This window comes from Amphiprion ocellaris, chromosome 19, assembly GCF_022539595.1.
Source record: "Amphiprion ocellaris isolate individual 3 ecotype Okinawa chromosome 19, ASM2253959v1, whole genome shotgun sequence".
In the NCBI taxonomy this organism is placed as follows: Eukaryota; Metazoa; Chordata; class Actinopteri; family Pomacentridae; genus Amphiprion; species Amphiprion ocellaris.
This window is the reverse complement of record NC_072784.1, coordinates 31,925,973-31,945,059: the sequence shown is the minus strand read 5'-3', so window position 1 is coordinate 31,945,059 and position 19,087 is coordinate 31,925,973. Positions and strand designations below refer to the sequence as shown.

Here is a 19,087-nt window from a genome sequence, read left to right as displayed (position 1 = left end):
GTGCAATGATAGTGATAAATGCAGCCCATTTTTTCAACTGTTTCCTGTTTAGTATGCGTACCCTAGATTGTTTTTGATCATTTGTTGTAGCCATTTATTTAATCAACTTAATCCACTCCATAGCAACACCGTCTGAACTGACCAGTCTCTCCTCAGAAGTAGTGAATGGCAGATACCTGACAGCCTCCACCTGCTATGAGACCTTACATTCCCAGGACATTACAAGGTATACGCATCATTTAAGACTGACATCCTGGCCTGTATTTGCACTTGCCAGTCAAGATATGTTAGGTGTTGTTCTCTAGTTAGTTTTACTTGACTGACAAAACTAAGTGCACTTTTGGATTCCCTCCCCTACCTGTTCTCCCAACTCACCTGACAGGTTATCTGGCTCAAGTATGCGTGTTTCTGCCATACATTTAATGTATCTGAAGTTAAGAATATATCTGGTGAACAATACATGCAATCACGGCATTAAAGCAGGGGTTAAAAATGAACTGGACTGTACTTATTTTCTCACTGGTGAATGGGATGAAAATCCATTGCAATATTACAAAACAGCAGCCTATATATATATATATATATATATATATATATATATATATATATATAAAATATATATATATATATATATATATATATAATATATATATATATATATTATATATATATATATATATATATATATATATATATATATATATATATATATATATAGTATGCCAAATACTGTCAGAGCAAAAAATATTTTTAAATTGCCTGTCACTGTCAACCTACTTCAACAGGCATTTTTTTGCACATTGAAATTTGAGGTTGTTTGAATGACACTATCTCAGAACAATGATGAAGAATCTATAATACTGAAACCTGACATGTTTTGTGTAATTTCTTTGTAAATTAGCCCTGCATCCAATCATTACCATGACATTAGCATAATGGAACCATGACCACATATATCCTTCTGAATATAGTGGCATTTTTCCAATGGCAAATTTTCATGCTTTGACAGATACAGTGGAAAAAAGTTTTCAGGCACCTTCAAAATTTTCCACAATCTCAAATATTATCGTGAAATATTTGTTGGAAAGTCTTTTGTGTTTCAAAAGGTGTGACTGCATTAGACAGACACAAATGATGCTTTTTTGGTTTATTGTTTACATGACTAACAAAACTAAATTCTACCAAAATGACCCAATATTCAAAATTTCTTATTTTTAATGAACCAATGAATTTCAAGTTTTTATTGACTTTTTTAGGATTTGTTTCGTATTATGGCTGTGACTGAACTAATAGAAATTGCATTTGAAGACCTCAGAGGGATTCTTAATGCAATATTTCACAAATGTATGATGTGTCCAAAAACTTTTTTCCACCGCTGTATTTAATAGCAATCTGATATGCTTATGTTAGCAAGACAAATAAGTACAAATTTCAGGCTTTTATCTTGAATTATTCTTGAGATATTATATTTAATATATATAGCCTCAAATTTTAATGTGAGAAAAAAAATACTGAAACTAGGTCTACTGTCCACTTAAAAAAATCTAAAAGTATTTGACATACTCAGCTAATATTTCACAGATACCATTATCTATACATGGGACAGACATATTAAGTTCCAGTAAGTTACAAAGGTGCTCTGGGGATGTGACCATTCTTTGTCGCCCAGCTGCTCCTCTCTCTGAGTGCACAGTTGCAATGTACTGATTCCTGTTTTCTTTTTCTGAGCTGATAAGATGGTGTAGCTGTGTCAGTGCATTTAAAATAGCTGGGCAAACTTCTACTTGGTTGGATAAAGCATTTAAAAACACAAGTTCTTGTGTGCAAGTGAACTCTAAGAAGTCCAGATCCAGAGGCATGCGTCCGAGAATATGCTCCAAACGAGAACAAAGTCTCACATAAAGATGATTTAACAATAGTTCCTAGAACAGAGAAAAACAAAGTTATATAATGCAAACCACCAATGGGAAAAATGACTTAACCTGACTGAAAGACTAGACTGCCTCATTAAACTTTTCTTTTAGAACAAATTAAGAGGAGGTTACACATACTAAACAGGAAACGGTTGAAAAATGGGCTGCATTTATCTATCATTGCACAATAACTCTTGATATAGCTGTGAAAGAATGGTTGGCTATGAACAGAGCAGTCTAGGGCAGTTCATTTCAAGCTATTCCCTCACAGTTGTAACTACTTTGACTGCACAGTTTAAAACCTTTCAAGATCAGGAGTAATTTAAAATGAATCAAACCAGGACATTAACTTGAGCAGAAAACACACATAATAAACAAAGTGTTACCTAGACTAATTCAGTTTGCTAGGTGACCAGTTTCTTTACACTGCTCTGTAGGGTTGCCACCCGTCCCTTAAAATACGGAAACGTCCTTTATTTGACAATTAATTGTTGCGTCCCGTATTGAATCAATACGGGACGCAAGTTGTTCCGTATTTTCATAAATGCCCCGTACATGTCTGTCACACACTCATCAAAACTGCATAATGAATAAAATAAAACACAGGAAATATTAAGGGCAGCCAATTTCATCTTCGTAGGACCCATGTAGCGAGGACCCGATGCCAGGTCCAGTGGACAGACTTCAGACGTCTCTGTGTGTCCCGTCCTGTCCGGTCCTGTCTCTGGTTGCCAGGTTACAGACGCTGCTGCACCCGCACGTTTAAAAATGTCTACACCTGAAACTCCACCACGTCTAAAGAAGCAAAAACGTTTGCAAATGTACAGACTGGAGTAGGAAGAGTGGAACCCCTGGCAATGGATACAAGGCAAACTGTGTTTTCTGTTGCTCATGGACTGGCTGAAGTAAGGCAGCATCAGGAGACAAACATGGAGGAAATATGAGAACAGAGAGAACCCAACCAGCAGGTCACAGTTTATCATCATCTAATCATCTCCTGAAGTCCATATGGTAAGTGGACATCATGATGAGATCAGCTAGATTTCCTACAGTATATGGCTGTGAATTTACCAGAGGATGCTTATAATAATGCTGATGTGGCCGTAGACTCTACACTATTTTAGTGACTCAGTAAATGCCTAAGTTGGTTATTATTTTTTAATGCTTTTTAGTTTTTAATAAACATTTATTTAATAGCCTATATGTAATCAAACATGGCCTTTGCCTAAAAAGAATAATATTTCATTGCACAAGTAAAAGTATAGTAATTTTTAAAACTGTTCATATTATTATAATATGTTGCTAAAAAACAAACAAAAAAAAACACATCATAGTAATATGTCAATTAAAAAAGCCTATAGTATAGCATGTTCCCAACAAACGTCATAGTATAGCCTTTGGTCCAGAAAATGTCCATAGTATAGCATGTCATCCAACAAACGTCCATAGTATAGCATGTCGCTCTAAAATTGTCATAGTTTAGCATGTTGCTCTTAAAACGTCATAGTATAGAATGTCACTCAAAAAATGTCAGAGTGTAGCCTTTGGTCTAAAAATGTCATAGTTTAGCATGTCGCTCCAAAAACGTCAGAGTATAGTCTTTGGTCCAACAAACGTCATAGTATAGCATGTCATTCAGAAAACATCATAGTATAGCATGTTGCTCTAAAAATCTCGTAGTATAGCATGTCGCTCTAAAAACGTCATAGTATAGCATGTCGTCCAACAAATGTCATGGTATAGCCTTTGGTCTAAAAACGTCATAGTATAACATGTCGCCCAAAAAACGTCATATTAGAGCCTTTTGTCTAAAAACGTCATAGTATAGCATGTCGTCCAACAAACATCATAGTATAGCCTTTGGCCCAACAAACGTCATAGTATAGCATGTCACCCAAAAAACGTCTATGTCGCCCAAAAAACGTCATAGTATAGCATGTCACTCAAAAAATGTCACAGTGTAGTCTTTGGTCTAAAAATGTCATAGTATAGCATGTCGTTCAGAAAACGTCATAGTATAGCATGTCGCTCTAAAAATGTCATAGTGTAGCATGTTGCTCTTAAAACGTCATAGAATAGCATGTCGTCCAAAAAATGTCATAGTATAGCCTTTGGTCCAACAAACATCATAGTTTAGCATGTCGCCCAAAAAACGTCATATTAGAGCCTTTGGTCTAAAAACGTCATAATATAGCGTGTTGCTCTAAATACGTCATAGAAAAGCCTTTAGTCCACAAAACGTTGTTATGTCCTGGCTGTCTGAAGTAGGTGAGGAGCAACACAAAAACAGTCCAAACGCTGGTTTCCAGAGGGTTAGACGAGTATTTATTTGAAAGAGTAAGTTTACAACAACACAACATGTGAGGGGGTTCAAAGCAAATGGGTGTTAGTAAAATAAAAATAAATAAACAGAACTAAAAGTGAACTTCACGTTGACATTGATGGGCATTCCAACCAGGAACAAAGTAAAAGATAATCAATACAAAAAAAACCTCTTCCTGTTCACCTCTTAAAACCCCAAAACACACCGCAGTAGCAGCCTAAACTAAAACTACCAATGGGTTCCCTGTTTTTCTTTGTGAACAGTTCAAAGGTCCCTCTCTATCTCCCCACACATCCACCAACCACTAGAACACATCTCCAAAGTTCTGCCAGGCCAGCTCAGCTTCCCCTCAGAAGAAGTGGCGCCACCTGCCAGATGAAGGAGCCTTTTGAGAGGCAGCTGGCATCGTGATTGGACTGTACTTTGGTCTGTTCCAATCCAGCTTCAGCTCCAGAGACGGCAGGCGGGACAAGTCAACGGAGGCCGGATGGACGAAGACATGCAGCTGAGTACAATCCAGAAAACAACAGAGGAGGAGTGCAGCAGCCCAGAGCCAGAACAACCAGAGTAGCATCGTATGTCTCTTAGAAAACATCATAGTAGAGCCTTTGCTATGAAAAAACACCATCATATACATCGTATATTGTACAAATAACAAGTCAAAGGAAAGAGACATACATTGTAGAATTGTAGTAATTGTGGGCTGACTGATTTACTGATTATCAGTATTTTATTTTTTACTGATTTACGGTAATAAATACATTTTAAAATGGTGCTACTTTGGCTCTGAACCTTTATCTACCTGTGATCGCTCTGTCTTCTGGAGTGATTTGATTGGTTGTAAGTCACGAATAAAACTCCTTTAACTTAACATCTGTAAACAAAACAAACGTATCAACAAAGTTTTCTGTTAGAGTTTGTGTTCTTTTAAGTTTAACTCCAAGATTTTAAATACTTTCATTTACTGCAAATGAATATCTACTCCAAATGTTTCACTAATAATCATTATCGGCCTTAAAAACCCACAAAACACCCCTCTATACTGGACCACACTTAGTACAGTCCGGTTCCCCCTTCTATAAATCTGCTTGGAATCTTCCACTTCCTGTTTGTCAAAGTGGCCTTCTACCTGGACAGGTTTTGTTGGAGCTCATGCAGCAAACATTTTGGGTAACTGCACTTTAATATGGATGGATGACACTGAATTAGAGTCTGTTTTAATGAGACTGAGTTAAGATGTGTAGCTCTGTCATTAAATAGGAAATTATTTCTCAGAATTCACAGAGAAAAGTCTGAAATGTTTGCTAGGTTAGCGTCCCACATGTTCTTTGGCTCAGCTAAAGCTAACTCCAACTTGTGGATCTCTTGAGTTGCTTGTTGTTAAAATATCTTGCTAGAGGTGCTGAAGCTCAGAAAGTCTGAGATGTTTGTTCAAAATAAGCTCATTCTAAAGTCTGATCTGAACTGTCCTCTTTTGTTTGAACTTTCCCTAAACTTAGGAGTTAATGACAGAGCAGCACATCCAGACTCAGTCTCATTTCTGTAGAGATTAAACTTCAGTGTCATTTATTGATTTTAAAGTGCAGTTTTTCAAATGCTTGTTGTACATGCTCCCGACTGAACCAGTCCAGGTGGAAGACGATGTGAAGAGAAAGCTCCAGGGGATGAATATCACACATTTACGTTGGAAATAAATGTCCTTTAATTAGACATTGTCATGCAAAAGTTGGATTTCCCTTTAATGATGTTAAAATCTTTGTTGAGTGTTTCGTGGATGTTGGTTTCTAAATGTTTTTTGACACTCGGCTCCAAAGATTAAAACCTTTTACGGCTCACAAGCTGCAACAATTTACACATTATCAACTATCTTTCTGACTAAACTAAGATAAAAAGTGAAAAACTGTCTGATTCCTGGATCATGAATGTAAATCTTTTTGGTTTTTATGACAGTAAACTGAATATATTTGGGTTTGACATTTTATAAACCAAAACAAGAAATGAATTACTGGAGAAAACAATCAACAGATTAATGGACAAAGAAAATGTGTTTTCCAACATATATGGCTGAATTACTCCAACACTACAAGATACATACAATTTTAATTCAATTTTATTTATATAATGCCAATTACAGGTCTAACTGTCTCAAAACGCTTTATTTTTATGTTTTTTGTCATATTTAAAATATGACAAAGTAAGAAATTTAAACCTCTTGATTAATCCAATTTATTATTTGGTTTTTAAGAGACTAATCGATAATTAAAATAACTTTCTCCACTAAAACTAATAAACATGAGGTCAAATACAAGGAATAGTTTTAAATACTGCAGTCCCACGACGACAAGAATAAAGTTTGTCAACAAAAACTAAATCTGCTGGTGGATTTCATTAAAGTCCTAATAAATGATAATAAAGTGTGATACTAAAGGTTTGCGGTGCTAAAAATCTCCAAGTAAAAATATCAAGTTGAATATCTGGATGGAGGGTGATAAAAGTTGATCTACCTTCATTTCTCTGGAGCGACTCCATGGATTTTATGGATGGTGGTTAAAGACCTGCTCTTCTAGTGGTCTTCCTTCTAGTCGCTGTAAAAAGTCAGTCCATCCTGGCCGACTTCAACACCTCTGCATGACAAGATGTTCTGCCTCGGACCTGGTGGAAACTCCAGAAACTCGGGAAAACCTGTTGAGACTCGAAGAACTCGTGGAGACTCGAAGAACTCGTCGGGCGGGGGAAGGTGTGGTGGGCAGTGGGGGGAGGTGGGGGACTAGAGGGGGGAGGCCACCACCCACCTCCCCGCCTACTCTCCGCCCTGACTCCACCCAGACTCCGCCTTGGCCCTGCCCATGTGGTCACTTCAGAAACTACGATGACAAAGGGACGACGAAATTATGTTATTTTATCTGATCTGTAGCTCAGTGAGTTAAGGATTTGCCTGTGGAGCTGCAGGTCGCTGGTTCAAGACCAGACACTTCTTAAATTTTCTCAAAATTCTGACAAAGACAAAGAAAGAAAACTGCCAGTGGTGGGTCTCGAACCTGCGACCTTCCAGTTGGTAGTCTGTCTTCTTATCCTCCTGAGCTAATCGCTCAGATACTAATTCTTCTTTTTTTTGCGCATTTATCATCTACTTTTTGCCATTCTCGAGTTTTTTTTTAACTCGAGTCTCGACTCGACCGTTTTTCTCAGGAGGCTGGACTTCAGCCTTTGTGCTGGAGGGTGGAACCCTCAGTTCCAAGACTTTCCAAAGCCTCCACACCTCCCGAGTCCTCAGGACCTGAGCTTTCACACAGTCTGAGGGCTGAAATTTTCTAAGTCCAACAGTAGTTCTCTGTTAGTTTGAACCTTTAGACAGTCTGAGGGCTGAAATTTTTGAAGTTCCTGAGTAGATGTCTGTTAGTTTGAACTTTGAGACAGTCTGAGGGCTGAAATTTTCTAAGTTCGTTAGTAGATCTCTGTTAGTTTGAAGCTTTAGACAGTCTGAGGACTGAAAACCTAAAAGTTCCTGAGTAGTTCTCTGTTAGTTTGAACCTTCAGACACTCTGAGGACTGAAGTTTTACAAGTTTCTCAGTACTTCTCTGTTAGTTTGAACTTTGTGGTTACCGGAAGCCTTAAAACGTGTGACCATGAGTCTTGATTTCATATTTAGATCATCCATCTGAGTTCTTCTCAGACCTTCACCTGTGGGTTTTTTAGAAATCCTCAACAAAGTTTGATTCTCTTCACTGAACAGTAAAGTTTGTGGAGATCAGAAGGTAACATTAGTTTGATCCATGCCTTCAGCTACTAGTAGACTTTATCTGGAAAGCAGTTTTCTTAAATGAGTTCTTAGTAAATCTGTCCACATCAAACCAAGAACATAGAAAGAGGAAATGTTTGAAGAAACAACTTGATGTTTTCATTTCAGACTAGAAAATGCTTTAAGACCTTGATCTGTTTTTGCTCTTTTTGATCGTTTGTCTCTTCTGTTTAATTTGATCTTCTAAAGTTTAACTGGTGTCTTTTCAAATGATTTGATTCTTCTTAAATGTTTACTTTTGGTCTTTTCTCACCTTTTATTCTTTTCTAATGTCTGATTTGATTTCCAAATGTTTTGTCTTTTTAATGTTTAATTGCCAGCTTGTTTGAAAAATTTCCTTTTCATTCCCAATGGTTCATTTTTTCAATTAAATCTTTAAGGTTTTTCTTTTTAAATGTTTTACCACCTTTTAATGTCTAATTTTCTTTTTAAATGCTTCATTGCATTTTCTGTTTAATTCCTATTTAAAGTTTTATTGTCTTTAAGATTTAATTTTCTAATTAAACATTTAATTTTTTAATTAGATGTATTGTCTTTTTAAAGGTTTAATAATCTAATTAAATGTTTTGTATTTTTTTGAAATGTTTAATATTCTTGTTTAATTGTATTTTTTAAATGTTTAATGATCTGAAATATTTCATCTTTAATGTTTAGTATTGTTTAAAAATTTTGTTTAATTTCATAATTACATGTTTTGTATCTTCTGTTTAATTATCTAATTAAATATTGTGTTTAATATAATTTAATTGTATTCAATGTTTAATTTCCTTTTTAAAAGTTTTATTGTATTAAATGTTTTTCTTTGATTTAATTGCTTTTTTAAATGTAGTGTATTTCTTTAATCTTTTTTTCTGTCAAGATTTTAACCCCAATCTTAAAAAAGAAACAAACCCTTAAATCACAATGAAAATACTTCTGTTATCACAATCATGAGTTAGTCAATTATTCAGTTTATCAATTCAACTTTATTTGTTCAGCACCTTTCACACAGATGACAAAACTAAACAAGCAAAGAGAAAAAACTATGATTAAAACTATGATTAAAACTCAAAAACCTTAAAAAAAAAAAAAATTAACATGGTAATAAAATATGTTGTGTCCAGGGGATGGAGGGAGTTTATTGAAGTCTTCTTGGGCTCACATGGGAAATCATTTAAAATATAAACTTGATATTCAGTCTAAGGAAACTGCAGAGTGACAGAAGAACCAACAATATCTCCTGTTTTCTCATTTAATGAGTCGACTCTTCTTGTGCTTTCAGACCAAAGAACTACAGACTCTTCACAACCTGCTCAAACTCTTGGTACAGGACCTCACCACACGGGTCAAGAAGGTTTCCATCTCATTTCTACTCTGAAGCTCATCTTCTCCTGCTCAAACTGCTGACAAATGTTTCTGCTGCTCTAAAGTCTGGTCTCCAGAACTTCCTAAAAACTCTCAAAGTCTCTTCTGCTGCAGGTTGCTTTGTAGAACTGTTCCAGAAAACCTCACTAAACCACATGGAGGGGCCTCAAGATAGTCGTCCAAATGAAACCATACAAAAACCAAACTAGCACAACCCAAACACTAAAGTCTCCTGCAGCCTACCAGAGAACCTCTGAGAACAGAGAATCAGGACAGGAACTCTTACCTTCTGGACAACCAACGTTGGTTCACAAACAAGAATACAGAATGTGTCTGACCAAAAACCTCTAAAGACTCACTACAGCCAAGATAAAGACACAACTCAGCTGCACCAAATCCACTAATCACTGCACACATTAGCACCATGTGCTAACTGTGGCTAAAGAACCACATTTACCAAGACAACTATCCAGTACAAAGCCCTAAAACACACCAAGAAACACATTAAAGACGATTTTACTGCTGGAAGCTGCAAGCCAACGCCTAAAGAACAAACTGAAGCAACAGAGCCAAACCCAGTTCACTGGTGAAGAGAACCAGAAGAAATGTTTGTCTGCAGCTAAATAAAGCAGGAAGACACTGAGCTGCTCAGGTGTTCCTGATAACACCAAGCAGCCACCTGGACAGCCAATAGGAACACAGCTTCCTGGAAGTCCAGAGGGCTGGCTTAGTCAAGGAAATTTAGTTTAAAGTTGAAGCAGAAAGTTAACAAAGAAAGTTGAAAACCACCTTCTGATACCTGAAATCTCTGAGTTTTCACACAAAGAACACCTGAACATGTCAAACTGGTTCCATAGTAGAACCATCATTGTAAAAACGTCATAGTATGGTGTGTTGCTCAAAAAACATTAGGACCCGGCTGTCAGGGGACAAACATGTAAGAAACATGAGAACAGAGAGAATCCAACCAGTAGGTCACAGTTTATCATCATCTAATCATCTCCTGAAGTCCATATGGTGAGAGACATCAGTATCTGGTTGTTCATTTACCAGAGGATGCTTATAATCATGCTGATGTGGTCTGTACTCTACAGTATTTTAGTGACTCAATAAATGCCTAAGTTGTTTTTTTTTTAAATGCTTTTTAGTTTTTAATAAACATTTAACAGCCTATATGTAATCAATAAATGGCCTTTGCCTATCTTAAGAAAAATTCACTCAGAACTCTGATATGTTAACAGTACTAAATAAATCAATAAATACATGCATACACACATAAATAAGTTAATACATTAACTGTGTTTAGATAAGATTTAGATTTTTTTAAAAGTTGTTTATGTTTTTGCAGAATCCAGTATTGCTCACTGGTTGGTCATTACATTTTATTAGTTTGATTTCACTGTTTAAAATGATGCCACCTCTTTTCAGACAGAACCTGTGATAATAAAACAATACAAAATTTTTAGGTCCGTGTTAATAAAGCACTTAAAGCTTTAAGTATGGCTAAATGCTTTTTTCAGAATTAAATATATCACTCCTTAGGTGGTAGTGGCCCCAAGTTCAGTAAAGTTGGAAAGATATTCACAGATTGGGACTTCCAGCATCAATAACTCATTAGATATAGGTTGTCAAAACATAAACGGTGCCTCTTTCCCATTGTTGCAAGGCAGACAATGTGCTACAAGCCCAGTTTTATCAAAAGTAGCTGTCTTTCAAGCTACAGGAATAACATTGGTGTCTATGGAGTGAACAGGGTCCGTCTGCAATTTGCAAAACCGCTGCAACAGTAAAGAGAGACAAATATCCAATAACTTCACTCTTATACATTGTAGTGTCACTAAAATCACTGCAGCCTTCAACTGGCTCCTGTTGACAAAGTGTTTTAACAGAAATGTAAATGCTGTAATTTGATTCTTTTAATGAACCATGTAACTTGAATGGATGTGATGCTGGTGTGACCACAGTGCACACGTCTGATGTTGCTCACAGTGGTCCAAGGGACGCTCAGGGAGTTTGTGTGTTTGCTCACACTCAGGAAAAATTACAGGGAACATTGCTCTCCAGCATTGAGAGTGTTTTAGGAATTCATTCATTGTGTTGTGAACTTTGAAGGAGCAGAAACTTTACAGCTGCCAAAGATATGAGCTCCAATTCTGGATGTTTTAGGAAATGAAGTTCATCAAATGAACACTTGATTTTTGCTGATAACTCTCATTAAATTACTGAAGAAATCTAACATAAAAACCTGTAAACTCTCAGGCAGCTTTTGTTAAAGTTTGTCTATAATTCTATCATCATGTTCTGGAACCAGGACTCTGCAGAAGTTGCTTCAATCAGATACTTGTGTGTTTCTATTTAAGGCCTCAGGTTTGAACATACAGCAGAGGATTAGAAAGGAGTGATTTTAATGTTTAAATCAGTCCAGTAAATGTTTGGAGTAAAAATGATTAAAATTTTGATTTAGATAGATTTGTGTCAAAGAATATTGTAGAGTCTCACTTAAATATATCCAGATTAGTTCAGTGTATTTACATTTTATAGAACATTTGATTTCTTAATCTTAATACTGTAGAGTCTGACCCTAAATATTACAATCATGATGTAAATCTAAATAATAAATAATATTGCAGTGCAGAGTCATTAAATTTAATCAGTTAAACTTACATAATAAATATCACTGTACAATCTTAACCTGAACATTCATATTATTGAGGTAAACTTACATAAATCATGATATTCTAGTCTTAACTGGAATATGTCTAACATGAATCTTTTTGTATTGTGCTGATAAAAAACAATAACCCGACTTTCAGATAATATTTATTCACTGTGTATTGGCTAGTACAGAAGTATTAGTACAGAATATTATTTCTTGTTTTATGTGTGATAATTGGCAGTAAACATTCTAAGAAGTGGAAATTGTCAGGGTTGTAATAGTGCTGTTCTTGCACAATATTTGTCACTTAATTGCCCTCAGGATGCTGTCGTTGAGCTACCAGTTTTACAGAACAGGCAGATGTTGCAGCTAATGATGTTGTAATTCACATAAACAAGGAAACAAGTCCATCATAATTTGAATGTTAACAGCCCAAAATGAAAAGGTCATATACAGCTTTCCTATTGGGTTAAAGAGCCAAAAAAAAACATGAAAAAAAAACTTTGTAAAAGCGAGAGGTCGGTAGCAGCTTTAAAACTTACAACCCCCCCCCAAAATATCTGTTGTACCCCCCTGTGCCCCCCGCCCCCCACTAAAATTAATCTGGATCCGCCCCTGTCTGACATGAAAGCTGGGATCGTTCTGCAGTTACTGTCCTCAACGAGCAGCAGGTGGCGCTGTGAGCTCCTCCCCTTCACAAAGCACAGAAGGTCAGTCTAGTGACCTGCAGCATCCCACTGTCTGATTAGAGGAAGGAGACCCACATCACTCCATGTCCAGACGGCAGATGAATCAAAGTCTCTAAAGATCCTGTCCTGCTTACAGAGCGGGATGGAAATGAAAATGTTTCTTCACTGTCACACTAAAATAAATCACTGCATTTAGCCTCTAGTTCAGAAACATATTTTGGGTATTTTAAACTCACTTTTTGTCTCTCCCACAATGTTGATTACAATTACATGCAAACGGGAAATTATGCAAATTAGGCAATGACATCATTTAGCGACTTCTAGTGACTTTTAGGACAGCCAATAGCTACTTTCCTTACTGAGGAGTCGGCACCACTGGTCAAAACATAAACGATGCCTCTTTCCCACCGTTGTAAGGTAGACAATGTGCTACAAGCCCAGTTTTATCAACAGTAGCTGTCTTTCAAGCTGCATGAATAATATTGATGTCTATGGAGTGAACAGGGACCGTGTGCAAATTGCAAAACTGCTGCAACAGCAAAGAGAGACACAAATATTCAATAGCTTCTCTCTGATACACTGTAGTGTCACCAGAATCACTGCAGCCTTCAACTGGCTCCTGTTGACACCAATGTTATTTCTGCAGCTTGAAAGACAGCTACTGTTGATAAAACTAGGCTTGTAGCACATTGTCTACCTTACAGCGATGGAAAAGAGGCATCATTTATAATGAGTTATTGATGGTGGAATTCTGAATCTGTGAATATCTTTCCGATTTTACTGAACTGTGGCCCCAAGGAGCCGTGGTGGGCGTCCATTATTTTCATGTCTGAAAGGTGGCAACCCTACTGCTCTGTGACTTAACTGCATTTTTGGGCGCATAAATCACACTTCCACCCATTTGTGCGTTTATAAAATTGTTACTCAACTACCCAGCTGCAGAACGTGCTGTCTGTAAGACCTCATTACTGTGCTAGCGCGGCTAGCGCGGCTAACGCTGTGATAGCGCTGTGCTAGCGTTGTATTAGCGCGGCTAACGCTGTGATAGCGCTGTGCTAGCGTTGTATTAGCGCGGCTAGCGCTGTATTAGCGCGGCTAGCGCTGTGATAGCGCTGTGCTAGCGTTGTATTAGCGCGGCTAGCGCTGTGATAGCGCTGTGCTAGCGTTGTATTAGCGCGGCTAGCGCTGTATTAGCGCGGCTAACGCTGTGCTAGCGCTGTATTAGCGCGGCTAACGCTGTGCTAGCGCTGTATTAGCGCTGCTAACGCTGTGCTAGCGCAGCTAACGGCATGCATTACAGCTTACTGACTCTCACAAAAACAAACCACATACAGGACAAAAAGGATTAATACACTCACTGAAGCGCCGTCGTTCATGCTGGTAGCCGTGGTTGACCCCGGTCTTGTGAGGTGAACCGTCTGCGTCACATGACCGGAGGAGCGCCACGTGATTGGCTGGGCATTGGTTCGATTTTGGCCAGGATCGATTGTTTACGCCTGAGTCCCCCAGATGTGAACAGCGAATTTTTTGACAGCGAATTTTTTAACATAGAATTTTTTGATGGCGAATTTTGAACACTGAATTTTTTGATGGCGAATTTTGAACATTGAATTTTTTGATGGTGAATTTTGAACACATCGAATTTTTTTGATGGCGAATTTTGAGGACATTGAATTTTTAACTGGTTTTTAGAATTTTGATGACCTAAATTCAGGCATAAAAAATTCACATACGAAATTTTGATGCAAAAAAATTCAAAGTAAGAAATTCAGCAGCTTTTAAAATTCAGAATCTGATGAGTCTGATTTGCTTTCATAAGAATGGAGGTGATTGGTGCTCACTGGAGGATTCAGGGTGGAGAAAGCTGCAGACTCCCAGAGGTGGTGTTGGTCACATGTATGGAGCGTTCTGGTTGATTATAATGTAATAGTGAGTGTTTCTGCCCCTTAAATGTGTTATAATTTGTTTGTAACCTTCTCATGGACGAGTAACAGATCTTGTAAAGACAGATCACTAACCTCTTACAGTTTCATACTCTTTTTTAGCACAACATGTGTAGAGGCTTCCCTAAATCATTGTACAAAACAGAAAGAAAAAGTAATTTATATTTGTAGTGACTGCCGTTCTCCCCCCACCAGATACTGATTATGAGTTGGCAAACATACGGCCCACGGACCAAAAGCAGTCCTCCAGAGGGTCCAATCCGGCCCTCAAAGTGTAAAAAACACAGAGAAGATATTAACTGCAGATTATAAATTAGTAAAACTATAAATTTAAAATCATTTCTAGACCATGACAAGCTGTTTTGATCACAAAGTAAAATACTAGATTGTTCATTGTTCTTTTGTTGTTTTGTGTCTTGTTTTCCTAATATTTTGACGAATTTTTGTTGTTTTTTGTCTGACTTTTATCATTTGTCTCACATTTTGGTCATTTTGTTTCTCGTTTTTGTCTCGCTTGTGTTTTTTGTCTTGTTTTTGTCACTCTGTGTTTTGCTTTATTCATTGCTTTGTGTATCACTTGTGTCATTTTGTTTCACGCTTTTGACATTTTTTGTCCTGATTGTGTCATTTGTCTCATTTTTTTGTCGCTTTGAAACTTTTTTGTCTCTTTTTTGTTTTGTTTCGTGTGGTTTGTCTCATTTTTTTGTCTTTTTTTTCTATATTTACCCTGTAAATGTCAGGATCTACTGTTGTTACAGTCAACTGTGATTAACACGGATCTCCAAAAAGCACTTTATAAAAGCCTAACATATTCAGGCTTATGTCATCTGTCCCGCAACTATTCTTGAGCTAAAAGTTATTTTCTAAGTCACTTTAAATTGGACCAATTATGCAGCGTAGAGAATCGGCCCTGACTGGGATGTTGGTCGAGCCGTAGTTTACCGCAAAATTGAGTAAATGATCCTTTTAGTGCCTTCACAGAAAACCTCAAATTACATTATGTGTGCAGCCAAATAGCTTTGTGACCAGCATAGAGGGTGGTTGGAGTAATTAAAACTAAATGCATGCTGCACGCTTTTCTTGTGACCAAATTGTGGCTTTTATGCAGCTTTTTCTTTATATCCAACCGTCAAACAAAAGCCTGAGACCACACTGACCTCCACATGTCTTCTGTCCTGTTTCTGCCTAATAAGAGGAAACCTACCAGGTACCTACGATCATTAGACACATGATAATGTACCATTTTACGCAGGATTTACAGTTTTCCTGCAGTAAATGCAAATTACAGAAGCAGGTGGACCTGATTCCCTGTCAGCACCTCTGGGGAACATGGACCAGAATAAACCGTAATGAGTTCAGTTCTTTGCCAGAATTAGAAAGAAGTCTGAATTTGGAACACAGGAGAGAAATTTGGCTCATTCCTAAGAGAAACAGAAAGAGATTTTTCTTTTGTTGTTTTCATGGAATGATGATGTAAATCAAGAGAATGTAGAATGGGGAAGATGTGGGATGAAGAATGAGAGTGTCCTACATAAAGACAGTCAAACTGCAGTATAAGGAGACTGTGTGCATGTCATACAGTAGGAGGACGTGTGCGTTTTTACACATCTGTATGAGAACATGTGTGCATGTTGTGTGCATGCTGTGTGCATGCTGTGTGTGTAATTGTAAGCATGTTTTTCCCAGCTGCTGAGCCGGCAAGAGGACAATGTCTGTCATGATGCAACATGCGGCTAATCCTCTCCTTATGTAAACGCTTGACTGCTATTCAGCCGACATGCAGATGGGTTAGAGAGCTCAGGTTCTGGCAGGATCATGTCATAATAAGAAACGTCTGCGGAGACAATGTGCTGTCAGCGTTTGGGTGATTAATGCTGCACTCGGTGTCTAAAAACAGCAGAGAAGAGATGGTCAGGTGCTCCAGACGTACTGCAGGTTTCAGCCAGGACTCTCAGCTTTACGAGGCAGAGGAGATGCAGTCGTTTAGGGCAATGCGGCATGCATATATTAACGCAATAAGAAATAACCAGAAAGTGTGTAACTGGCCCAGATGGAAATTGATTTTGTGATGCCTGCAGGTTCTGTAAATAGACCGGTTCTGAGACGAGGCAAAGTGACAGAAATGTGAATTCATTTGCCATTTACCGTTCATTTAGGTTTATGAGTCAAGGGTGTTTGTAGTCATCTCTGTGCATGTTTGTGCAAAAAGTGCAGACACTGTCCAGCCCTAATATCACAGACTTCCCCCCTCTTATGTTACATATTTTAACCCTCCCCACCAAAAATGTTGTTTCCTTGTCTGAAAAAAATCCAAAAATTCAACAAAAAATTCCCCAAATTTCTGAAAATTTGCAAAACCTTCAAGAAGAAAATTCCAATAATTCCTTAAAAGTTTCCCTTAAAAGTTTTATTTTAAAAAAAATCCCTCAAATTTGGCAAGAAAATTCTTGTAAATATTTTCAAAAACTGATTAAAAATCATCCAAAAAAATCCCAAAAATATCTAAAGTGATTGTATATATATCAGTAAAACTTCTAATATTTTCTTTAAGAACATTCACATAAAAATCAACCAAAATCCAGCGAAATTCGCAGGCTTTTTAACATTTTTAACATTTCTTTTTTTTCCATCAAAAAATGTTCAAAGATTTCCCAAAAATGTTGAAAATGTGGAAATTAACAGTTTCACTGTGAAAATTTTTTTCCCCACATTTTCAAACTTTAAAACGGTTCAATTTTGACCTGCAGGACGACAGGAGGGTTAAAAAACAAAGAGTTTGCATGTCCAGTGTATAATAACATATATTAACTGTCACCCAACATAGTTTCAGTTTTTTTTGAGAAGATTGATTTTTATTGACATAAAAACACGCTGCATACACATCATCACTGATGAAACAGTTAAAACTGTGAATTTATTTCCAATATTAGATACCATCAGTGGCAAATAACTGTTGTTTAATATCTTACATAATTACAGATGTTTTCACAACACAAAGTGTTGAATGAATGTCTTTTTGTCCGTGTATAAATAATATATATAGAAGTATGGGGAACTGGCCAATCAACATGCAGTTATCTTTGTGTTTCATTACACGTTGTCTCAAAATAAGAAAGTGGATTTTAATCATGGAAAATTACTGTATTTTTCATCAGATGCCTATCGTAATATTTGACACAATTAGAGATAATTAGCAGAAAAAGAATTATTGGTTCTGTTATTTATTATCCTGCATGATTACAGATGTTTTCCAACAAAAATGTTGAATAAAATAGTTTTCATCAGTGTGTATTATCTATAAGGATTGGAAATCACTCAACCAACATGCAGTTATCTTTGTGTTTGTTTACTCAAAGGCAAGAAAGTGGATTTTAATCATGGAAAATTACCGTATTTTTCACAAGATGCTTATTTTCCATTATTTTCTAGTTACTTTTTGTCACCAAAGCTGTTGGATAATTTTTTTTGCAAGTGCACCTCAATACATTTTAAATTCCTTTTAAAATGAAGTATTAAAAATTAGTCTTTTCCCTCTCATATATAATTTATTGCATATTGTTTGTGCTTTTTTCTCTCCTACAGATTCCTCCGAGGGTCCGTCCATTTGACTCGGTCACAGCTGAAGCTAAGGATGAAGACGATCCGTGTCGCGTCACGCTGCAGTCCGACCAGATATGACGTAACACGGGTGCCTCGCTAATCGCCACGATGCTGAGACTGGCATTGTAAAGCCTTCACCCCTTTTTCAGACCATCCTCTCTGGAAATCCTTCCTATTCTCCTGCAAACACATCCTCCTTTCCTGTCTCCTAAATATAGCTTCCTTACCTTCTCATTTCCTTCTGTTGGCATCATGCAGGGTGTTTCTCCCACCTCCACTCTCCTCTTTCTCATTCTCCCCTCCCTGCTATTTTTCTCCTATTTCCCCAACCTGGTCAGCGGGGACTGCTGGCTCATTGAGGGGGACAAAGGCTATGTGTGGCTGGCGATATGCAGCCAGAACCAGCCGCCGTACGAAACCATCCCCCAGCACATCAACAACACGGTGCACGACCTGAGGTTGAATGAGAATAAGCTGAAAGCTGTGCTCTTCAGCTCCATGTACCGCTTCACCAACTTGACCGACCTCAATCTCACCAAGAATGAAATCAGCTACATCGAGGACGGAGCCTTTGCAGGACAAGCCAACCTACAGGTGAGGGGGAAACGCTGTGAAAACCTTCGAGTTTAACGCAAGAATACAGCCCAGGATGCATCAGACCTCAGCCTGAGACCAACTTTTTCATTCTGAATGTGATTTTGAATTAAGTCTCTTCATTGCAGAGATTTTTTTTGCCTAATAAAAGAAGCATTCAATCGAGGAATACAACTTTAGAGTGGGGATAGCTGCATTTCACCATCACTTCTTTTAGCAAACTCA

General features: G+C 37.4%; 1 protein-coding gene across 7 annotated transcripts in view; it reads left to right on the top strand.

The window, feature by feature from the left end:
• The window catches only part of LOC111566907 (protein phosphatase 1 regulatory subunit 29), a 119,632-nt gene that overhangs the window by 88,748 nt on the left and 11,797 nt on the right, over positions 1–19,087 (top strand). For 2 of the 7 annotated variants that reach the window (XM_055005046.1, XM_055005049.1), the window contains exon 3: positions 18,251–18,862. In XM_055005046.1, the coding sequence (XP_054861021.1) occupies positions 18,521–18,862 (342 nt within the window). In that variant the 5' untranslated portion in view covers positions 18,251–18,520. Of the gene's footprint in view, positions 1–2,553; positions 2,925–4,499; positions 5,011–8,918; positions 9,370–14,314; positions 15,876–18,250; positions 18,863–19,087 lie in introns of those variants that run through there. The other 5 variants (XM_055005048.1, XR_008599678.1, XM_055005050.1 and 2 more) reach the window with 5 other exon arrangements.